This window comes from Neofelis nebulosa, chromosome 3 (genome assembly GCF_028018385.1).
Source record: "Neofelis nebulosa isolate mNeoNeb1 chromosome 3, mNeoNeb1.pri, whole genome shotgun sequence".
In the NCBI taxonomy this organism is placed as follows: Eukaryota; Metazoa; Chordata; class Mammalia; order Carnivora; family Felidae; genus Neofelis; species Neofelis nebulosa.
In genome coordinates, this window is record NC_080784.1 from 148775822 (window position 1) to 148801300 (window position 25479).

Sequence of the window (25479 nt, forward strand, 5' to 3'; positions counted from 1 at the left end):
GTATCCCTTAATTGCCACTGCCTTAACACATGCACACATCCTCTCCCATCTAAGTTGTTACAAAAGTTTAACTCTTTTTCTTTTCTTTAGTCTTAACACAACTCTAAACCCTTTCTACTTGTTTTTCTAAAATGAAAATCTAGTCATTATTCCCCTACATAAAAGATGTCAGTAGCAGCTCCCTGCTGTCTTCAGGACAAATGGAAGACAGATCCACAGACATGTGTTTTGTTTTGTTTTACAAAGAAAGAAGCTCAAGCAGGCTCCACACTCAGGGCAGAGCCTGATGCAGGGCTCCATCCCAAGACCCTGGGATCGTAAGCTGACCTGAAATGAGTCAGAGGCTCAATTGACTGAGCACCCAGGTGCCCCAGGTCTATCATAGACTTTCTGTGACCTAATGTGCTAGTCCACCCTCCCATGTTCTAGCTGGACTATCTCTCTGTACTTCTCTTGACAAGTATCCTCCTATTTCAATTGCCGTATATATATCTCTGTCTTAAGAGATGCTCTTTCCTCGGTTTCTTTCCAAGGTAAATTTCTGACCCCTCAAGATTTAGACAGATATGACCTTTTCTGTGAATGCAACACTCCCTGTCCTGAGAAGTAACTTGATCACTCTCTCCTTTGTACCATTGTTATGTAAGAGAGTAGTATTCATTAATGTGTCTTGTCTACCTCTACCAGAGTGTGGACTTCTTTAGGAGGTACTTAGTCTAATTTGTTTGAGACGGTATACAACCCAGCCCATTACAGGCACACTCAGCAATATGTGTAAATGGATTATTAAATTTTACCTTAACATTTGGATAAAATATCAGATTTATTTCACATTTTCACCATTAGAAAATACAATATTCTAGTGTGAAAAATATATGAACTATGCTGTTATGAACTTCAGGTTTGTGTCCCCCAGAAATTCATACTTTGAATAGGGTTGAAACCCTAACCCTTGGTTGTATGATATTAGGAGCCATGAACTTTAGGAAGTAACTAGGTAGATGAGATCAAGAGGGTGGGTTCCTCATGATAGGATTAATGACCTTTTATAAGAACAGGAAGAGACTAGAGTTTGTGCTCTCCAAGGAGAAGATAGCCTTCTGCAAACCAAGAAAAGGTCTCTCACTAAACACAGAAGATACTGGCATCCTTACCTTGGACCGTCCCGCCTCCAGAACTGAGAAATAAGTTTTTGTTGCTTCAGCCACAAAGTCTATGGAATCTTGTTAGAGCAGCCCAAACTAAGACACATATCATCCCTAATTATTTAATTCTAAAATATGAAAATTTCAGTAGTTTTATTACTGAACCTTTAGTAGATAGATACACCTTGCTCTTAAAGGATAGATATTATGGGTATAGTTTCAGGCAAATATAACCAAATTTGGTAGATAATAAGTTTTCCTCTGGACTCATATTTTGGTGCTGACTTACCTATCCACAGCTATCGCAACTAAAGTAAAGACTGATGCTGCAACTGATATTCCCTGAATGAATCCGCTGATCTTGCACATTGTGCTTCCAAAGGGCCATCCTGAAAGGGAAATTGAAACAGTCTTTGTAAAGATCATACTTTTTTAAATTTCACGAAAAATATGAACAGAAAAGCATGAAATCAAGACTGATGCAACTATTTCCTAAATGATATCCAGAAAACAATGTTTCCCATTATTTTCATTAATATCTCCAGAGCTCTGTTTTTAGTATACTGCTATTAATGTCAGAACTCCTATGGTAGTTACAACATTCTAGGCACTGTGGTAAGTGTTTTGTACCTATTTATCTAATCCCCCAAATAGACTTTCGAAGGCTTTATTCTCTTCCTCATGATATAGACTAGCTAATAAACACACATATATCACATACCTTGCCACAGCTGGTTAGCAACATACTTAGGATTTCAATCCCACTTGCATGGTTCCAGAGCCTAAACCATTAACCCTTATAGAATAATGCCCTTTAAATGAGTAAGACAGGAAGAATATTGGTTTTATAATTTTGAAATGTATGTACCCCATAAATCATGGGGAACAGGAGTCACATGTAGAATAAATAAAATTAATATTTATTCATATATAATGTAATGAGACAATTTACCTCAGAGGTACTTTGTTATAGAGTGAATGTTTGTGCTCTACCCGCCCTCCCATCAAATTCATATATTCTAGCCTTAAGTTTCAATGTGTTTGGAAGTGGGGCCTCTGGAAAGTAATTATATTTAGATGATGCCACAAGGTGGTGCCCACATGATGGGATTAGTGCCGTTAGAAGAAGAGGGAGAAAAAAAAAAAAAAGCTTTCTTCTCCAGGAACATGCACAGAAGAAAGGCCATGTGAGCACAAAGCATGAAGGTAGCTGTCTACAAACCAAAAAAAGGACCCTCACCAACAAGCTGACCATGCCAGCACCCTGATCTCAGACGTCTAGCCTCTGGAATAGAAAGAAAATAAATGTCTTTTGCTTAAGCCACCTAGTCTATAGTATTTTGTTATGGTAGCCTGAGCTGACTAAAACGTATTTCAAGAATAAAGAGCACTTTGCATAAACAAAAATAGTCCATTTGAATTACTTTCTAAGTAAACTTCATTTACTGGAATGTTTATAAAAGAAATTAGTAAAATTATTATAACAGGTTGATATAAACACCCCTATTATAAGAAAGTAATCATATTCTTCCACTAGCAAATATTCTCGTTTCCCAAAAGATAAATTTTAAAAATCTGAGAAAAAAAAAATTCATTTTTTTTTTAAATTTTTTTTTTTGACGTTTATTTATTTTTGAGACAGAGAGAGACAGAGCATGAACAGGGGAGGAGCAGAGAGAGAGAGGGAGACACAGAATTTGAAACAGGCTCCAGGCTCCGAGCTGTCAGCACAGAGCCCGACGCGGGGCTTGAACTCACGGACCGTGAGATCATGACCTGAGCCGAAGTCGGACGCTTAACCGACCAAGCTACCCAGGCGCCCCTCATTTTCTTTTAAACAGATCTGTAATTTATTTTTTAAAAATATTTGTACCTAATTTAAAATTTAAAATATTCCCAATAATCTAAATGATCCAAGTCTACCAGAAAAACCATTTTGGCATCTATCCAGATCATGTTAAAATAGATGCTTGAATGACTCTCCTCAATAGAAACCAAAAGTGAACACATTTTCCTAGTCCTAAAATATGTTTGGCTGTTACAGTATTAAAAAGGCAAAAAGGAGTGTCAATAGCCTTTGGTCAAAAATAGAACATATGATTTATCTCATCTCCTCACTAAATTCCACTGAAATGAAAGCACCAGAGAACAAAGAACTCAAATACGCAGAAAGAAAATAAAGCTGGGAAAATGACACAACTGTCTGAATTATGAATAAATACAACCAGATGCCACTTGTTCTTCCCCTGCTAGCAGAAGAATGGAGGTTACTCTCTGAGGAAGTAAAGCAGAGGGGCTCTAGACTCCGAGTCAGCAGGTGCAAGTGTGGTGGGTACCGCAGGTACCACAATGACGCACAACGATGAAGTGAAAATATATGCTCTGCATGCGGTCCTGCTGCCCAGAGACCCACTAGGCTCTGGAACACAGCAGCCAGTCTTACGACTCCCATGGCAATAGGTCAGACAATTGCCTTCTGGGGAATGTGATCCTTCCAAGAACACTGATGTGCAATTTTTGACAGTTGTGGATTTCCCAGCGAATGAGCCAGATTAATGAGGCTAAGAGTGGGCCTAACCTCAAACCTAAGGCATGCAGAGGTCCAAGGAAGCCACACCATGTCTCAGTCTGAAACACAAGTAGCTAAGCAGCAATTGACAGATGGGAAGCCTTGAATATAAAAGTGGCTAAAATAGGAAAAAAGAAATTTAAGAAAAAATAAAGTAGATGAAAAATATAAAAAGAAATTATTACTTCAAACCTTTAGCCAGACTTATAAGAAAAAAGGAAAAAGGCCACAAAATTACAAATGAGAAAGGAGAAACCAACACCACAGAAATACAATTATAATTATTATGAAAAACTATTTGCCAACAATTTGGACAGCCTAGAAGAAATGGATAAATTCTCAGAAGCATATAACCTACGAAAACTGAAACAGGAAGAAATAGAAAACTTGAGCAGATCAATTACCAGCAAGGAAACTGAATCAGTAATCACAAAATTCTCAACAAAAGCCCAGGAACAGATGGCTTCAAGGTGAATTCTACCAAACATCTAAGGAAGTGTTAATACCTATTCTTCTCAAACTATTCCAAAAAATAGAAAAAGGAAAACTTCCAAATTCATTCTATGAGGCCAGCATTACTCTGATACTAAAACCAGATAAAGATACCAAAAAAAAGAGCACCACAGGCCAATATCTCTAATGAACATAGATGCAAAAGTCCTCAATGAAATACACCAAACTGAATCCAACAATCATTAAAAAAAAATCACTCACAGTGATCAAGTGGGATTTATTCCTAGGTTGCAAGGGTGGTTCGGTATTTGCTAATCAATCAACATAATACATTACATCAGTAAAATAAAGAATAAGGATCATATGATCATTTCAGTAGACACAGAAAGAGCATTTGACAGCATTCAATATCCATTCATGATAAAAACTCTCAACAAGTAGGTTTAGAGGGAACATACCTCAACATAAAAAGGATATATATGAAAACCCACAGCTAACTTCATCCTTAATGATGAAAAACTGAGAGCTTTTCCCCAAAGATCAGGAACAAGAAAAGGATGTTCCCTCTCACTTTTATTCAACATAGTGCTATAAGTCCTACCCATGGCAGGCAGACAAGAGAAATAAAACGCATCCAAATCAGTAAGGAAGAAGTCAAACTTTCACTATGTAGATGACATGATACTCTACACTGAAAATCTGAAAGACTGCCAAAAGGCTGCTAGGACTGATAAAAGATTTGCAGAATACAAAATCGGTGTATAGATATCTGTTGCATTTCTATACACTGATAATGAAGCAGCAGAAAGAGAAATAAAGAAAGCAATCCCATTCACAACTGCACCAAAAATAATAAGATACCTAGCAAAGAGGTGAAATACCTATACTCTGAAAAGTATAAAACACTGATGAAAGAAATAGAAGATAACACAAAGAAAGGGAAAGACATTCCATGCTCATGGACTGGAAGAACAAATATTGTGAAAATGTCTGTACTACCAAAGCAACCTACACATTTAATGTGATCCCTATCAAAATGCCAATAGCATTTTTCACAGAACTGGAACAAATAATCCTAATATATGTATGGAACCACAAAAAGACCGCAAATAGCCAAAGCAAACTTGAAAAAGAAAAGCAAAGCTGGAGATATCACAAGTCCAGACTTCAAGTTATATTACAAACCTGTAGTAATCAAAACAGTATTAAACTGGCACAAAAATAGAAACATAGATCACTGAAACAAAATAGAAAACTCAGAAACAAACCCACAATTATATGTTCAATTAATCTTCAACAAAGTAGGAAATAATATCCAATGGAAAAAAAGACAGTCTCTTTAAGAAACCTGGAAAAACTGGACCACTTTCTTATACCATACACAAAAATAAACTCAAAATGGATTAAAGATCTAAATTTGAGACCTGAAACCACGAAAATCCTAGATGAGAACATAAGCAGTAACTTCTCTGAGATCAGCCATAGCAACTTCTTTCTAGATAGGTCTCCTGAGACAAGGGAAACAAAAACAAAAATAAACCATAGGGACTTCATCAAAATAAAAAGCTACTGCACAGCAAAGGAAACAATCAACAAAACTAAAAGACAACTTATTGAACAGGAGAAGATATTTGCAAATGACAGATCCAATTAAGTGTTAGTATTTTAAATATATAAATAACTTCTACAACTCAATACCCAGAAAACAACCCCATTAAAAAATGGGCATGGGGCGCCTGGGTGGCGCAGTCGGTTAAGCGTCCGACTTCAGCCAGGTCACGATCTCGCAGTCCGTGAGTTCGAGCCCCGCGTCAGGCTCTGGGCTGATGGCTCGGAGCCTGGAGCCTGCTTCCGATTCTGTGTCTCCCTCTCTCTCTGCCCCTCCCCCGTTCATGCTCTGTCTCTCTCTGTCCCAAAAATAAATAAAAAACGTTGGAAAAAAAAAAAATTAAAAAAAAAAAAAATGGGAAGATGACATGAACAGACATTTGTCCAAGGAAGACATACAGATGGCCAACAGACATGAAAAGATGCTGATTAACATCACTCATCATCAGGGAAATGCAAATCAAAAGTACAGTTTAATATCACCTCACGTCCGTCAGAATGGCTAAAATCAACAACACAAGAAACAAGTATTGGTGAGTATGTGGAGACAGAAGAATCTTCTTGCACTGTTGGTGGGAATGCAAACTGTTTTCCAGAGTGCTGGAAAACTGTAAAGAGGTTCCTCAAAAAGCTAAAAATAGAACTACTTTAAGATCCAGCAATCTCACTACTATTTACCCAAAGAATAAACAAATACTAATTCAAAGGGATACTTGCACCCCTATGTTCATAGCAGCACTATCTACAATACCCAAGATATGTAGCAGCCCAAGTATCCACTGACTGATGAATGGAAAAGAAGATGTGTCACACACACACACACGTACATGCATGTGCAATGGAATATTATTCAGCTGCAAAAAAAGACTGAAATCTTGCCATTTGCAATTACATGGGTGGACCTAGGGATTAAAATGCTAAGTGAAGTAAGCCCGTTAGAGAAAGAAATACAATACGATTTCACTCATATGTAGAATTTAAGAAACAAAACAAACTAGCATAGGAAAAAAGATAAACCAAGAAATAGACTCTTAACTATACAGAACAAACCGATGGTTACCAGAGAGGAGGTGGGTGGGAGGATGGGTGAAATAGGTGATGGGGATTAAGGAGTGCACATACTATCATGAGCACTGGGTGATGTATGGAATTTTTGAATCACCATTTGAATCACCAGTACAGCTGAAACTAATATAACCCTGTTAACTGGAATTAAAATAAAAGCATAAAAATAAACCTCAGAGATTTAACACATTTTATTGATGAAATGTACACGATAGTATAGGAAACATGCAGAAAATAAAATAGGTCAAAGAATTTAAAACATGAGAGCAGAAATGTGGAATTCAATATAATGTCTGGAAGAGAAAACTAAGAAAATCTTTGAAAAAAGAACAATAAGGAACAGAAACAAGAAAGATGAACAAAAGGCAACCCAGAACCTCTAATATCTGACTAATATGAATTGAAAAAAGTAAAATGGAAGAGAATTATGCAAGAAATTCCCCAGGATTAAGGAGCATTCTGTTTCTGATTGAAAGAACCTGGTTTGTGTTCAACACATGAAAAATAAGAAGACCTATGGAAGGCATAATTGCCTGAAATTCAGAACACTGAGGATAAAGACAAGCCCCAAGTTTTCAAAATGCAAATCATGATAAAAGAAGAACATCATTAGATTTTTCAACAGTAATATCAGGTTTCCCAGCAGTAACAAGAGACAACTCTGTTAAAATTCTGAGGGGGAAAAATTGTCCAGTCTTAAATACTTCATACAGCTAACCCTAATCAGGTATGAAAGCAGAATAAAGATAACTGCAGACAAACAAGATCTCAAATGTTTTTTCTTTAAAAAAAAAATTAATGTTTATTTATTTTTGAGACAGAGCATGAACGGGGGAGGGTCAGAGGGAGTGGGAGACACAGAATCCGAAGCAGGCTCCAGGCTCTGAGCTGTCAGCACAGCAGACCTTGAGATCATGACCTGAGCCGGTCAGACGCTTAACCAACTGAGCCACCCAGGTGCCCCTGGTTTTTCTTTTTTTAATCTTAATGCACACTTTCTCAGGAAACTAACAGAGAAATAAACCAAGAAAGAAAGCATGGTTCTGGAAAACAGGGGATTGAACACAAAGAGTAGTAAAGAGAGTCCTTAGGGTCTCAGCGAAGGGACTTCCCAGAGCAGTAGCAGCTGAGCTCCACGCCTAAAAAGCAGTATGTCTGAATAGAAACAAAAGGGTAGAGAGCACCAGCAGGGTATCTCCAGAAAAAAAAAAAGATGCAATTCACAAGTTACCTGACATGTCTGAAGGTATTAACAAGAAATTAACACTTGTAGAAGAGAGGTTGAGGTTATATTACTTACAGGTACATACCCCTAACTAAGCAAATCAAAATATGATGCCCCTGGGGTGCCTGGGTGGCTCAGTTGTTTAGGCAACTGACTTCAGCTCAGGTCACTGATCTCACAGATCCTGAGTTCAAGCCCCACATCCGGCTCTGTGCTGACAGCTCAGAGCCTGGAGCCTGCTTCAGATTCTGTGTCTCCCCCTCTCTCTACCCCTCCCCTGCTCATGCTCTATGTTTGTCTCTCAATAATAAACGTTACAAAAATAACATTTTTTTTTAAATAAACGTTTAAATTTTTTAAATAAAAAAAAATACGATGCCTTTATTAAATCCAAGAAAAAAGAAATTGATATCACAGCACTCTTTCATATTGATATCATAGTCCTTTCAATCAAAAATAGCATGTGCTTAATCCTGGGGAATTTTCTTGTATTAACATTCATGCCTCAGCAGAGCTAAGATACAAATAATAGGAACATATATTCTGCATACTGACAACTAAAAATTATAATAACGTTGGGAAAATGAGAGGAGGTAAAGAGTGTGAATGTGATTTTTGTGTGTCTATATAAATGCATCAGATTGCATGTGTACACAATTCCAGCCAATCCTGTTTTCCCACCTTCACATTCAGCAGTATGTGGCAGTTTCTGTGAATTTATGTTCTTTTGCTCTATGTCATTTCAGTGGAGGCTGCTGGGGGAAATACCTCTTGTGGTAGAAGATTAGAAGAACTACATCACATCTCCCACAGTGTGAAGATAATACCTTTTATAATGGAAATATGTTATTTAGAAACATGAGAATAAATACCAAAAATAAAGGCAAGGTGTTGAATGTGGCTGCCTCCTGCGAATGAGAATCAGGGATAAGGAAGGGTAACATTAAGGAAGAGTTTAGATAATAATTTCATTATAAATATTTATAGGGGGAGATAGTGAGAACATTTCTTACTGGCAACCTAAGTTTCTTGAGAGCGATAACAATAATTTAAATCAATTGTTTTGCTCTCTTTTTGCCTAGCCCAGTGTCTTAAAAATGTATATTCCTTGGGGCACCTGGGTGGCTCAGTCAGTTAAGCATCTGACTTCAGCTCAGGTAATGATCTCACAGTTCGTGAGTTCGAGCCCCACATCAGGCTCTGTGCTGACAACTTGGAGCCTGAAGCCTGCTTCAGATTCTGTGTCTCCCTCTCTCTCTCCTCCCCTGCTTGCACTCTCTCTCTCCCTCAAAAATAAATAAACATTAAAAAAAATTTTTTAAATGCACATTCCTTTTTGTTAAAAATATAAACTATTTTTAAAAATAAGTACATAAAAAACACAGAATCTATGCAGTACAGATGCTAGAAGAGGCATTCTTAAACTCTCCCTGCTCCCCCCCTGCAGAGAAAGGAAGGCAACAGATGTCATCTCTAAAGATAAACCTCTTATTCTTCAGTGCACTGATCTTGAATGAAGGGGTAGGACCTATGACAGGGCCCACACTACTCTAAATATTTTTGATATGTTCCTATTGTATCATTTTTTCTTATACATATTTGGAATATGAGTATCTCTCATGAATACCACTCACTCATTAATACAACAAATATTTATTAAGTGTGGGGGATAAGCTTAGGAATCCCCCAGGGTTACACCAATGGGTTAAACAAGGCATAAAGAAATACAAAGCCATAAAATGCTCACACCCGAGTTTGGGTACACCAGATTGGCACTCCAAGAATAGGGGGGTGCAAAGACACTTCAAAAATAGGGAGGCACAAAGGTGCCAGGAATAGGGAGGTCCAAAGACATCCCAAAATAGGGAGGGGGTTCTGAGCCCCCCAAAATAGAGACAAAGGTCTGAAATAGAAATGGCACAAAGTTGCCCAATACATAGGAATAACAAGATTAGATATTCATGATGAAAGCACCCCAAACTTAGTACCATAGCAGAAAGCTGCTTTCATAGGAGAAGAGGGCCAGGGTAGGTAAATTGGTGTATTGGACTATGGACTGCTGCACTGCAGGCAAAGCAGCCCAGAGCGGAGATGATTAACAAAAGAAAAGGGGCCTTGTTAACCCTGAGGTTATGCCCCATCTGTCTCATCCCCTAGGCTGGCAAAGATAAACAGGCATGACGCCTCCTGTCTGCCATTAACAACTATCTACCCATCTGCCTGGCACCTGGATTTTATTTTATATTGACCCAAACCCCAAACACTGTATATCTTCAAAATCCCCCTTTCCCCATCATGTCCCCAAGTTAATGTTCCTAGTTTCTTTGTCTCTTTGTACACAACCATCACGTTTGCAAGCCTTCTGATTTGAATAAATATGGGACAAGGACCCTTACTGGGGCTCTTGTCTTTTCCCAGACATTAGCCATCTCTCGTTTTAATCTTGAGTCTGCTCTTTTGCTGGCCAAAAGAGAACTTTAGAGTTGGAGTCTACAATAATTAAGCAAGTATCATGTGCCAAAATTGTTCTGGGAGCAGGAGATCCACTGCCCCTGCACTTCCAGAGTGCATGACATAGCCCTAGAGAAGTAGCAAGACAGGCCACAAGGACTCGAGGGCAGCACCCTAACTGATGCAGTGTTAAGTTACTCATATTGCATATGTACATTGCCACTGATTAAACTACCACTTTTTGTGGTACATGGGACTGCTGTTCCGTCTTCCCTCAAAGCTATTGGAAATCTCCCTAGCTAACCACAAGAGGGCCCCAATATCTGTTAGACTGAAGACGTTATATCATTTGAAACCAGACTTTACCAGTTCCTTGAACTTTACAGTGTATAATAGTCCCAACATTTTTACTACATTCTATGTGCCCTGAACTGTATTAAGCAAATTTAAAGTCATCAGTAAAAAAACATTAGATCTCATTCTCTGATGACCTTCAGTGAACTCTATAAAAATGACAGTTTCCACTCTTCATCTCTGTCACTTGCTTTATTTTTATCCATAATTCTTACTGTTCTTTGACTACTTATCCTCCATCTATTTATTGTCTTTCTCTTCCTTTAGAATGTAGGCCCTATGAGGGCAGGTACCTGGAGCAGTTCTTGGAACTCCACAAATATTTGCAAATGAATGGATGACCCTGCCATGGGTACAGGAATGTGGGACAAACATATCATCCTTGTACTGCACACATGTCAACATACCTGCTATGATGTTGTCCAAGAGCGTGATAGGCATACAAAATATGCCAACCAGTAAATCACTTATTGCCAGGTTCAAGATAAAGAGATTAGTGACTGTGTGCATATGCTTGTTCCTCATTACAGTAAAGCAAACCACGGTATTTCCCACCATGCACAGGAAGAAGATGAGAAAGTAGGAAGTGATGAAGACTGCTGCTACTTGAGGCTGGTGAAGATAGTAGTTCACATAGGTAATATTGATATCTGAGTATAGGTGATATTTTGTGCCATTGACACTCCAAATGTAATGCCAGTTTTCTGAAGAGTTTGAGTCCCATTTCTCACTCATGATGGACCTGAACAAAGGAGAGCTAGAAAAGAAAAAGCATGATTAGAAACCAGTAGAACATAAGTCAGTTCTGTGCCTGAGTTTAAGAAGAATACTTTTAAAACACTATGGAATTTTGATGGTCCTTCTATAATAATCCATGAATGTTGCATGGAAATGAGTTATATAGATCATTCAAATTATTAGGATTTTTACCAAGAGATTTGAAATTTACACTTTGTGTCCTAAGTAACGATTATTATTTTTTATTTCCTCAATAGGTTCTATATTTCATTTTTTCATAACACCTCATACTCATTTGCAAAGTTTCAAGAGAAACTCTGTTAGGGAAACCTTCCAAAATTCCCCTTTTCTCCTGTCTCTAGATATCATAACCTGTCAAAACCTACTTGTTCAAGGCTAACTTACAGGTTTTCAGCTTTCCTGGCAATTGAAACAAGATCAGGTGTCTATATCTTCAAAACTCCCATAGAAATAAGTTTTTTGTATATTCCTTATTCTGCTTTGACTCTGTTAATTGAATATTCTTTTTATATACTTCTGTATGCAGAGATAGCCACTATACTGTGAATCTCTTAAAAGAAGTCTATGCTACTTGCCTTGGTTTTACTTAACATAATTCCATTCACATATATTCAATACAAATTTTTATTTGGAATCAATATATCTTCATGTAGATATTTCAGTCAACCTTGTGTATCAGAGGTCCTCAAGAACATGCCCATGTTTGGTGATTTACTAGAAGAATTCAGAGGACTTAACATATAGTGTATTCACAGCCAATATTTATTACAGCAAAAGGATACAACATAAAATCAGCAAATAATATGGCACGTAAGGTAATATCTGTAGGAAACCAGGAACTAGCTTCTAAGAGTCTCCCTCTGTGGAGTCACACAGTGAGATTAATTCCTCTAGCAATGAGTTTGACAACACGTGTGAAGTGTTGTCTACCAGGGAAGCTCATTAGAAACTCAGCATCCTAGGTTTTTAATTGGAGAACGGTCACATGGTACCTTCCTCCAAGCAGTATCAAAATTTCAGACTCCCAGATGGAAAGTACATGTGCAGCATGAACAATGTCTGTACAAACAGATTAGGTATAATGAGCCACTTCAGTCACTTATGGACACTTTATGTCACTATAGGGAACTGTTTCTGATTTACGTTCCCAGACTCTAACCAAGGGCAGACCTTGCAAGCAGTCCTTTCTAAAGATGTCAGGCTCTGACCTGCTCATTAGCTCTTTTCTGCATACGTCGTTTTCTGCAACTGGTTGGACAGAACGTTATATGTGCCCTTAAAGGGAAATAAATTTGATAGAACACAATTGAGCTCCCATATTCTTTTTTTTTTGGGGGGGGGGGTAATTTCATGGACTTTGAATTGGTAAGATAATCAGACCCCAGTTTACATTAACAACCTCATTATCACTCTGCATTTTTCAGTCTTTCACCAACTACATATCTGTACCATTTTAGGGGAGCATGTTTATTCTTGTAAATACTGCATGGAGATCAAGATATGTAGTATTCATTTCAAATACTCAACTTTGGATAGTTTTCTCTATTTTAGGTACAGGGAACAAACAGTAAGTAAACAAGGTAAATTACTACAAAACAAGTATATAAACATAAGTCAATAAAAGGGGATCATTTTCCTCCAATATTTTGCCATTTTATTTCTTCCCTTTCCTCTAATTTTTAAAGCTTATCTCTGCTTTTCTATGTTTAATGTCCCTAAGCCCAAACAAAAATGCAAAATGAAAAGAAAGTGAGTGTGGGATGGGGTGAGGGTTAGGAGAAAAGAAAAAAGAATGGAATCTGAGTAAGACTAGATATACTCTATCATACAGAGTCAAGCTGAAAATGTCTGGGTCCAGAGCCTGACACCGAGAATACCTACTAGCTTGATAAAAATTGCTTCAAAGTATCCAAAAGAAAAGCATTTACACAAATATTTAAAGATATTTGTATCCAAGGCAAGGAAATGCCATAAATATAAATGAAAACTGCATGGCAACACTGTAGGTCACTAAATATCACTGATAAGAAACCTCTGTCCACAGATTCAATTAGAGCTGAAAAATATGTTGGGGGAAATATCTCATAAGACATAATGCTTTATATATTCTGTTTTTCTTATGCTCCAGCTTAGAGCAACCATATCTTCTGGGATAACAGTGTTTGGAAGGTTGAGATGGAACAAGGTTTTCAAAACCTTCCCGTGTATTAACTTAAACTCCATGTCAGTTGTTGGAGAGGTGAGTGTTTATTTTCCTCTTCTTCTAATGTATTATTGATAAACCAAAATAAGATTTTGTTTTAGGAGCCAATATGGATTTCACTATTCCTATTATTGGCTTGATGACTATATTTGGCAAGGTAACATGCCAACACGCCATATAGAGGGTAAAGGAGGAACCTGTCATATTTAAGTGTTAACTTCCTCCTGACACATAATTGTAAAATTTTGTATGTGAGGCCACAGCTTTGGCTATTAGGTTAACCTATAATAGTATAACTTTGGGGATAACATCATCACCCCTAGTATTACTGTAGTGAGTGAGACAGAGAAAAACCAGGTCCTGATTGATTCTAGGGGGATCCACTTATCTCAGTTTAATACACCAAGGAAAATTGCCTTTTGGTATTCCTGCATCTGGCATCTTTTTCACTGGACACTTAAAAGTTCTATACAGTTGATTAAAATGCTTTAAATAAAATCAATCTCTGATTAAATATCTTTAAGTCTAGAATTAAAGTATACTCTGTGCATATTAATTCTGTGGATGAAATAATATAAGGACTAAGAAATTTGTGTATACCAGTTTCTAGAAGGCAGATTTATAGTCTACCCATATCGATGGTTCAATAGTTTTAGAATATTTCACTGAAAATGTGTAATGTTTTTTTTTTCATGAAATTTATTGTCAAATTGGTTTCCATACAACACCCAGTACTCATCCCAAAAGGTGCCCTCCTCAATACCCATCACCCACCCTCCCCTCCCTCCCCCCATCAACCCTCAGTTTGTTCTCAGTTTTTAACAGTCTCTTATGCTTTGGCTCTCTCCCACTCTAACCTCTTTTTTTTTTTCCTTCCCCTCCCCCATGGGTTTCTGTTACGTTCCTCAGGATCCACATAAGAGTGAAACCATATGGTATCTGTCTTTCTCTGTATGGCTTATTTCACTTAGCATCACACTCTCCAGTTCCATCCACATTGCTACAAAAGGCCATATTTCATTTTTTCTCATTGCCACGTAGTATTCCATTGTGTATATAAACCACAATTTCTTTATCCATTCATCAGTTGATGGACATTTAGGCTCTTTCCATAATTTGGCTATTGTTGAGAGTGCTGCTATAAACATTGGGGTACAAGTGCCCCTATGCATCAGCACTCCTGTATCCCTTGGGTAAATTCCTAGCAGTGCTATTGCTGGGTCATAGGGTAGGTCTATTTTTAATTTTATGAGGAACCTCCACACTGCTTTCCAGAGTGGCTGCACCAATTTGCATTCCCACCAACAGTGCAAGAGGGTTCCCGTTTCTCCACATCCTCTCCAGCATCTAGAGTCTCCTGATTTGTTCATTTTGGCCACTCTGACTGGCTTGAGGTGATATCTGAGTGTGGTTTTGATTTGTATTTCCCTGATAAGGAGCGACGTTGAACATCTTTTCATGTGCCTGTTGGCCATCCGGATGTCTTCTTTAGAGAAGTGTCTATTCATGTTTTCTGCCCATTTCTTCACTGGGTTGTTTTTTGGGTGTGGAGTTTGGTGAGCTCTTTATAGATTTTGGATACTAGCCCTTTGTCCGATATGTCATTTGCAAATCTCTTTTCCCATTCCGTTGGTTGCCTTTTAGTTTTGTTGGTTGTTTCCTTTGCTGTGCAGAAGCTTTTAATCTTCATAAGGTCCCAGTAATTCACTTTTGCTTTTAATTCCCTTGCCTTTGGGGATGTGTCGAGTAAGAGATTGCTACGGCTGAGGTCAGAGAGGTCTTTTCCTGCTTTCTCCTCTAAGGTTTTGATGGTTTCCTGTCTCACATTCAGGTCCTTTATCCATTTTGAGTTTATTTTTGTGAATGGTGTGAGAAAGTGGTCTAGTTTCAACCTTCTGCATGTTGCTGTCCAGTTCTCCCAGCACCATTTGTTAAAGAGACTGTCTTTTTTCCATTGGATGTTCTTTCCTGCTTTGTCAAAGATGAGTTGGCCATATGTTTGTGGGTCTATTTCTGGGGTTTCTATTCTATTCCATTGGTCTATGTGTCTGTTTTTGTGCCAGTGTAATGTCTTTTTAATAACAAAGTCTAAAGTTTGTAAGTTAGTATTTTACAAGTTGAGTAAATTAATTATAAGCCATCTTAACACTAATTAGTCTTGTATTGTTTATTTCTACATGGAAATCCGTGTGATGAATAAAATAACTTGGTTGTGAGCTTTATCATTCCTTCATCTTTGACCCTGGGGAGAACACAGATGTAGGTTAAACTGCATCAGCTCCATTTAGAGCCCAAGTTGCCAGAGCTTATCCAGACCCTTATTCTTACCTGTAGAAACAGGGTCTGGGTCTTCAGAAAGAGAAATCAAGAGAGCAAGTCATTTAAAATTCTTTCCTTCCTGTAATCGTATTTGCTAAAAACCACTAACAGTGCATTACTCAGTGGGAGATGGACTGGTTTGATATTAGTATATGTTGGTGTTTTTCTATATTTTTCAACTTATTTCACATTTCTAGATTTTTGCTTTTTTTATGATCCGGAAAAAATGTGTTATTATCTGAATGCAACTGTACAGAATAGAAGCAAGATAATGTAACTCAAACTCTTATAAATTCACAATCAGAGTAAGTCATTCAATGGCTAGCAATGGTGTTATCTTACCTAAAATAGATATGTCCCCCCAATTTCAATTAACAAAGAATCCATAAAGACCCTAACCTATTAAGTTTTGATATGAAATGTGCTGTTTCATACAGATCATCTAAAGAATGAGTCATCTGAAGGAAGAGTCTAGACCTTTATTCGTGTATCAAATACTCATTAAAGTGACCAACTTTGTAATAAATCGTCACCAATCACAGGCTACATAGACTGCCAGACACAAAAAAAGTGAACTGTAGTCACTACTCCCTATTTTGCTCATCCATCTCTTGGGATTTGCAGTATTGCCTTTATTACCGTGGTATTTATTATTAATTGTACTCTAGTCTTCATTTTTTCCTCTTCTTTTCCCTGTGCACTTATACAAGGATTTAAGCACAGGAAGGTGGCAGTATTTGCTTCCATTTATGTTGGATGACCTAAACTAAACTCTGATGATTATCACTAAAGGGTAATCGTAGTTACTAAAGTCACTAATTTATGACAACTTAGATTGCTAAAATAATTGAAAAGGAGAGAGAGTGAAAATGGCAAGGCCAGAAATGTTGTAAACACACATGGTCGAGCCGGGTGTGAATCACTGGCAATAATTATGAGACAGTAATAATGCCTAATATTTGCATTTTCAAAGCACTTTCAAATATATGACCTTAGGATATCAGCATCATGAAAGCAAAAGATGCCCTTCTAACAACTAAAATTCAGCATCCGTCTGCCAACAGAAGTGCTTCTATGGGAGCTGTGGCAACCAGCACCAACGGCCAAAACATTTGGAGGAGGAGTCTCACCCACCTGTGCACCAGAGAAGAGTCAGACCAACCTCATATGGCTGTGAAACCAGCAGGGGCCCATGAGCTGGCCTCAGCCCCTTCCAGCCACAGTGGGATAAAACGCAGAGAGGGCTGAATTGGGAAGACACCCACAGATGAGTGAGCCTTTGTTAGATCCTGGTTCCCTGAGGACAGAGAAATCAGTCTGGAAGCACTGGAGTGGGGAAGACGAACTTTGCCACTCTCTCAGATCTGGTCCTGATTAATACATAGTCAACATTGAGAGAAAAATCCTTGGAATTCTTTCCTCTGGAAAAAGACTGGGTCATTAATCTTTAATCTGGAAAAAAAAAAAAAAAAGGAACACACGGCCCTGAAGGTTACTACTCCTAGTTTTATTAATGTAGAATGTGTCAAATGTTGTATAAGCCTCTGCCGCAGCAACATGGTATGCTAGAGGGTTTGTAACTTCATTGGTAGAATTAAGTGAAAACCAGACTTATGCAAATGATGATCCCCAGAAGAAAGTAATGCATTGGAAAGCTGAGCTGAACCTCTGGTTGATATAAAACACGTTACAATTCATTATCCAGAAGAGGAAGTGAACTGGACTTTAGAAACATTGCACATTCAATTAAATGTCTCCATCAGATCATACAACAAGTTTCAAACAACTGTGCACAATTGAAGATAAACAGTCATAGAGAAGGCAGAAGGATTTCAAAAGACCTTTAAAGAGATACAGTCACTATGAACATGCTTTATTCCTACTCCTCATTGGACCTTCAAATCAAATCTTGGTGGTCATCAAGGCATTACAAACACTATTCTTTCTTTGAAATACTAAAGAAAATGGAGTAAGACAAAGAATAACAACGAGAAATGTGTGGCAAAGTAATATTAACTGAGGTCAGAGAGAATTGGTGGAAGATGTTAAAGCAGCCAGCCAGTAATCCATTTCTCCCCCAGACACAAGGAGAATGCCCCCAGGGAAAGAAAGGAAGACTGAGGATTCAGACTAATGTTCCTGTGGACATTATAACTCTACCTCCAGGTAGGGGAGTGATATTTGCTAGGATGTTAAGTCTTCACCTATATAAAGTTTTTAACAGGATATTCCTGGATAAATATTAGAGTAAATAAACACAGAATCTATGGATTTAGGAGGTATGACTCCCTAAGAAATGGCATATAAACTGGGATATAAAATGGAGATATTTCATGAATGGAACACTCACTCTGCAGTGTTAGATGAGGTCTTCAGGTAAGGTTCAGCTGTATTACTTGTTACTCTGAGCCAGAGAGTGAACATCTCATGCAGGAGGAGGGGTCCTAAAAAGCCACACTCAGCAGGAGGAGGGGTCCTAAAAAGCCACCCTCAAAGTCCCATACCTTCTTTGATTAAGCTTCCTGATTGCCTATATCCTTGAAATCATTACCAAGGCATGAACATGAATAAGATCTCCGACTTTAAAAAAGTAATTCAGATTTTAGCTATAAAATCCAATATGCATGGAGAATTAAACAGCCTTTCATATAATTATGCCTGGAAATACATAATCTAATATTTTAGTATATCTTCTACCAATCTTGTTATACAAATATGCTGGAAAGAAAAATAATGTTATTTTCAAGGAGATAATATATTCTATTAGGATAAGAACTTCCATTTAGAAAAATACTTTGAGGAATTGTCTTCATGTGAGAAAGGGACTTTACTCATACAACCTCACTCTCTAGGGCATAATAACAATGAGTAGAATATCCAAAGTACTTTATTTACATTATTATTTTAATTACTTTATTACCTTTGAGCATTTTAATATATATTTTGTGCTGAGCACTCTGTGAACTTCTTTATATGTGTCAACCCATTTAGTCTAGTAAAAGTAGCTACTAAAAGTACCCCTGTTTAGTATATAAGCAAAGTAAGACAGGAGATGTTAAGTAATCTGATTCAAGCTCCACAATTAATGTCAAGAAGAGTCAGGAAACATTAAAAAGGGTACCCTAAGAGTATAAAAATTAGCAACAAAGCTAAGCGTGGGCAACTTGAGAGTTAGAAACTGACCAGAATGAAGTTCCATGACTTGGATGTGGCCAAGGAACTTCTAGACTCTGTCATGTCTAATATTTAATTTCAAACTAACTTTTGTTCTACACAGAAAACTCCTCCCTGCCTATAACCCCAAATCGTCAGCAAGAGTCTATTAAACATTAACTGACTTTGTGGGGGGTATTTTTCAACGTTTTTTTTTTTTTTTTTTTTTTTTTTTTTTTTTTTTTTTTTTTTTGGGACAGAGAGAGACAGAGCATGAACGGGGGAGGGGCAGAGAGAGAGGGAGACACAGAATCGGAAACAGGCTCCAGGCTCCGAGCCATCAGCCCAGAGCCTGACGCGGGGCTCGAACTCACGGACCGCGAGATCGTGACCTGGCTGAAGTCGGACGCTTAACCGACTGCGCCACCCAGGCGCCCCTGTGGGGGGTATTTTTCAAATATCAAGGGAAGTGTTATAATATTTGGGTTAGTGTACGGCAGAGAGAAAAAAGCAATTACAAAGAATTAGACAGGAACAAGAACGCATCATAGATATCTAGAGAATTCCTAGAGATACTGGGGAGGGGGGTGTTGGTGGAGAGACAGGTGAATGCTAGATTTTCCAAAGCACATGGGATGAAGACCATTTGTAAATAACAGCTACACTGAATAAGCATGAGTTGTCTGATGCAATGGAAAAGCAACTACATTTGTATCTTGCTGACACTTTAATTTTATTATTTGAGGCTAATTTCTTCCTTGGCCCGAGGTGAAATTTCGAAGAGGTTTTATTACTTTTCCAATCATTTTCTGATCATAAAAGCAATATAGTAATTAATATGTCTTGTCTAGTATAACAAAAATTTAAATTTCCATGAAGGATGCCTCCTGGTCTTCTTTGCTGACTTGCTCTGGAATATCTCCACCCTCATCTCGTCAGTCTCAGTTCCCATCCTTGCCAGAGTTGTGGGTGGACAAAGGGTGGTGGAAAGGGGCAGGAAAAGTCCTACTTTTCCTTCCAGTCTTGTTATGAGGTGTTCTTGGACTAGAAAGAATTTTAAAGCTGACGCTCACTTTTGTGGGCGCTTTTGGTGGGCTCTTTAGAGACGCTAAACTATTGCTGTGGATCTCTCAAATACAGTTCCCTTCATGTGAGGAAATTCATCTCTGGCTGCTCTATTCAGCCTTGAGAAACCCAACTGTTCGCCCTGCCACAGAGCAGCCGTGTTAACTATCATGCAGCCGTGCCAATCACCTTGTCCCACTGTGAACACTCGTCCATCTTTTGTCCAAAAAGACTCTAGGAGTGCAAGCTGACCGATGCCATCAACTGTAGTTCGATCTGCTATCAGAGAAACAAGCCAGCCAGCCAGGTCCTGGCACTTTGGAGGTCTTAATAAGGGAAACAAAAGCAAGAGAAAAGTAGCTTAAATTAAATTTCCTCACAGCTTGGAGCCCACTGATAGACCCCTGAAACAGCCAGAGTGTGACCTTCCTCAAGCAACTCATGGCAGCGTTACTTCCTTTATGGTTTTGTTTTATTAAAGGCTAAAAGTAACTCTTATTTTCACAGTAGTCCCTCAGAGTCCTGAAAGCCTTGCTTCCAAATTCTTTAGAGACTTACGCTATCCCTAACCCCCACTATTTTAAAAGTATATAGTCAGTCAGTCCGTAGGATCCCAGTGCAGCTCTTTCTGCCCATGGGTCCTGTTCCCCGTGCTTTAACAAAATCACCTATTTGCATCAAAGAGGTGTTAAGAATTCTTTCTCAGCTGTTTGCTCAAGAACCCCATCAGTCTTAAGTGTGAGGCAGATAAAAGTTCACGATGTCCTCTAAAATAGTAAGTTCATATGTTAAACTCTGCATGCCTCCATCAGTCCCTCTTCTAAGCATGATTTGGGGGCAAGCACCCCCCACTTCTCCATATTGTACGTGGGTGATTCACCACACCTCAGCAAACCTCTCTCAATCATCTTCTAATCTGTAATCCTGGGCCTTTTAATCTCTTCAACCCGAGGATCAGTATTCCTTGGTACCCACCTTTACAAGTCTGCATGGTGATCCTACATAGTTGTCCGGGGGTTTTACCTGGAACTAAAACCAGAATCATTCCTTTATGTCTTTTTTTTTTTTTTTTTTTTTTTTTTTAAGATTTTGTTTTTAAGCAATCTCTACACCTAACGTGGGGCTCAAACTCACAACCCTGAGATCAAGAGTTGCATGCTCTGGTGACTGAGCGAGCCAGGAACGCCCAAAATACTTTCATTTTCACATTCCATTCCATAATTAACAGAAGGATAAACCCCAAAGGCGTGAGGATCTGTGAATATCTTAGCAAGCTACACTCATATTTGAAATCGGAATTATACTAAAAACATGTTTATATTATTTTTGTCTCTTAAGGATATACCATACGTTTTTGTTCATAGTCAAAACTAATTTTTTGACTCTGTCCAAGAATAATTTTTCATTGGTGACTATTGATCTGTTTCAAGATGTATTCCAATTTATTCAACCTATCATCTGGTATTGGACAATTTAAAAATTTCCAGCTTTTCTGGTATTAAAGTAATATATTGATATTTTATAACTTATTAGAATTTTCTAGAATATTCTTAGAATGGGAATAATAGATAAAAAATCATGGTCATTTTTTGCTCCTGACAAATATTATTTATTGTCTATTCAGACACTGACCTTAATTCACATTTCAGTGGTGCCTAAAAATGTTCCTTCTGTCTTGCCAATACTAGGCACTAAAATTCTACCCCCCACTACTTTTTAAATTTTGCCAATTTACTATATTTAAAAATGGTTAACTCCTTATTTAAATTAAAAAAAATATATTAATAAAGTTGAACTTTAGTTCCATATTTTTGGAATTTGTTTTTAGGTGAACTGCTTATTTCTTTTGTCTTTTTTCATATTGAATATTCATTTTTTTGGTTGTTAATGGTTCGTGAAAGCTTTTTTATTAGACATTTTACCATTTGTTATATATATTTCATTTGCCATTTTCAGCCAACACTTAATTTTTACAGTGTTTTTAGGTTAAAAAATTCAGATGTTTATGTAGTAAAATCTATTATTTCTTTGTATTTTCTGTAAAATATTTTTTTTCTGGAAGCATGTAAGTATCCACATACATTTTATAGAATTAAAAACATATTTTGTTTTTTATTATTTTAATTGTATGTCTTTTCTTTCTCTATTATTCATTCAAAGAAGCCTTTTAAAATGGAAATGGTATTATCTGAAATCTGAGTTTTAACTAAGTTTCCTTCATATTATGATTAGTAATACTCAAATACATGTGCTCTTGTGAATCCTGAAGAAATTTGGTTGCTTTTTGTTTACTTTCTGAACACCTAAATTTACTTGTCAAAGTACATATTATGTTGAAAATTAAGTGACAAATTTTCAGATACATCAATTATATAGCCTTTGAAAATATTAAATATGAATCATAACAATTGTCAGCACTTCATACACTTTTAAAATCTGACAAAAAGCTGGCATTGTACTAGGTAGTTTACAACTCTTTCCTACATGTTTCTATAATCTATCCTTAAATATTTGGACTACAGAAAGATAACAGATTTCCCAATTTCCTGTGTCACCTAACAATGTCCTATGAATATATACATCGCATATAAAACCCTCTTTAACTTGAATATCCCTTTGATATTATTAGCACACTTCTGGCTTTATGCTTGTAACCATTTTGAAGGAAGAACTGATTTCCAGGAGTTAATGATACTTATATCTTCTGGAAAGACCATCTGAAGGGAAGCACAAGGGAAGAACCAAGAGCAGAAACTAGTCCCAGGCATCCCTGGCCCACTTTATTCCACTGTCAGCTGCATAGGCTTTGGGGGTTATGAGATTTGAGTCTTGGATGATTTGAGTGGAAAATTAATACAGGAATATGGAAACTAGATAGTTTACCACTCTTCAGAAATGTATATAAACATTCCACATTTTCAACCAGGGGTTTCACCATACATCATGATGTAAGCCTTTGTAAAAAAGAAATAGCCAGCATATATGTTGTCCTAGCCGTCCTGGCAGCTTCAAGAAATTGATATCTTATGAAACAACGTTCCATGCCCCAAAGAAGATGAATAAAAGCCTCAAATAACAGACTTATCATCAAGGGAAACTTAGGCCTGATGTGGTACCCTAAGGCCTTTTACTTTCATGGTAGCTTCTTTACTTCCTGTGAAAGAATGTTTTACTATCTACAGAAATGGAGAGAATTAAATATGGCAGAAGACTTATGTGGTTATAACAGAGATCCTCCTGAGCAGAAATGTGACTTTACCACTTACTTCCTCATAGTTTTCACCATTCCAAGACCTCTTCATTCTGCTAAGGAACTACAGCTAAACTGCTCATTAAATATTCTGCCAGGAATGCTTAAAAACATTACCGCCTTTTGAGGGAATAGTTAACTTTTTGAGAATGATTTCAAAACACTGTCTGATATTTTTCTTAAAATAGATGACCATATGAACATTTGTGACTTAGGGTAGCTTATGATTGGCTCTACTTTAATGTCTCATATAAAATGACATGTATTTCTTGAATGACTTCTGATAAAATTTGGAAGGCACTTTTTTCTGATATTCAACACAGATTATTAGTGGGTAATATTTTCCATTTGTTTAGAAATAACAGTTTAAAAATAACATGGCACTATCACTTAGTGTCACTGTGTTTCCTTAAAGACAAGGCTACTGCCTTTGTAATATTTCCCTTTGACTACCAACAGTTGTTAGATTTTAAATTAGTAATTGTAGGGCCCAATGAAATGAGTTCTCTAATCTTTAACAGTCAAGAAGAAAGGACCCTAGTTTTTATGAATCAGATCACAGAACTGGCTCTCACAACAGTGCGACTCTCAATAAATCATTGGTGTTTGCATCTTCTAAGCTGATCTCAGCCTATAATCTCTCCTAGTTCATCCATCCTGTATATTAAGTTGCCATTGTAATTTCCTAAAGTACTTTTATTTTTCACGTTTCCCTAGTTGTTTAGCTTTTTTCAAAGGCTTCTCAAAACTACTGAGTGAAGTCCACCTACTTACCTGGCACTCAAGTTCCTCCCCAAGGTGAATCCAATGGGTCTCCTCAGCCTCATCTCCTTCAATTCTCAATACTCCAGTTTCTCTACTCAAGAACTCAAATGGTTAAGAGAATGAGCCCATATGCATGGAATTTGTGCATTTTTGAAACACTTAAAATGACTTAGAAGATAATATTTAGTGTATCTGCATATCCGAGTTTTTTAAAAATGAAAATCATTTTCAATTAGCTCACTCCTGTGAAAATGCAATATTTCAGGAAACTGCCATACATCCTGTGGTTTTTGTGGAAGTGCTGGCTAACAATCTTACTCATGACTATCCTAGTCGGAGAATATATTATAGTTTTCCTCAAGAGGAACTGGGTTTTTTCCTCATACTGTTCCTTGAGGATGTCCTCTTGTTTTCCACTCCTTTGCTTCTGTTCATGATTTTATGCCTTCTTTCATCTTCACTCAGGAAGATGGGTAAGATACCCTCGTCCTTTCCCTCCTTTAAACTCCCAACATAAATCTTATCTAGGAAATTCTCATTGACTAACCTAGTGTGAAATATGTATTTTTTCCCTCAAATTTCTAACTCAGTTTTTGTGCCAGGTATTTGATTATTAGTCACTGAAAATAATCTCTCTCCACATATATATATGTGTGTGTGTGTGTGTGTGTGTGTGTATACACACACATATATATATACATATATATATGTGTGTATATACACACATATATATATATATACATATATAATTATGTTTCAATATTTTACATATTTGTGTACATATGTCTATTTCCTTTAAACATTAATGCCTTGAAGGGAAAAAAATGTTGTAAATATTTGTCTCCTCCTGAGCACCTACTATATTCTACTCCAGACCTTTTTTTTAAGTGGATTTAGTATTCAATATATATTTGTTTATTTAGCTTTTATCTTTGGAATCTTAGGTAGATCTTGTTCAGGAAGTAAAAAGCAGAAATCCGTGAATTGCATGGTATGTGAATTATCTCAATAAATTTGTTAACATAAAATGAAGCAATGTGCAGAACAAAGACTGACTCTTGTGACCAAGCATTTTTTTTTTATTTTTCCTAATGG

The 25479-nt window shown here is 37.2% G+C and overlaps 1 protein-coding gene across 3 annotated transcripts in view; it reads right to left on the reverse strand.

Annotated features, from left to right (window-relative positions):
- The window catches only part of NPFFR2 (neuropeptide FF receptor 2), a 98514-nt gene that overhangs the window by 8021 nt on the left and 65014 nt on the right, over nt 1-25479 (reverse strand). Inside the window, exons 1-5 of one of the 3 annotated variants that reach the window (XM_058722320.1) lie at nt 24394-24689; nt 21345-21398; nt 20559-20695; nt 11278-11627; nt 1435-1534 (exon numbers count right to left, since the gene is read on the reverse strand). In XM_058722320.1, the coding sequence (XP_058578303.1) occupies nt 1435-1534; nt 11278-11605 (428 nt within the window). In that variant the 5' untranslated portion in view covers nt 11606-11627; nt 20559-20695; nt 21345-21398; nt 24394-24689. Of the gene's footprint in view, nt 1-1434; nt 1535-11277; nt 11628-20558; nt 20696-21344; nt 21399-24393; nt 24690-25479 lie in introns of those variants that run through there. The other 2 variants (XM_058722321.1, XM_058722322.1) reach the window with 2 other exon arrangements.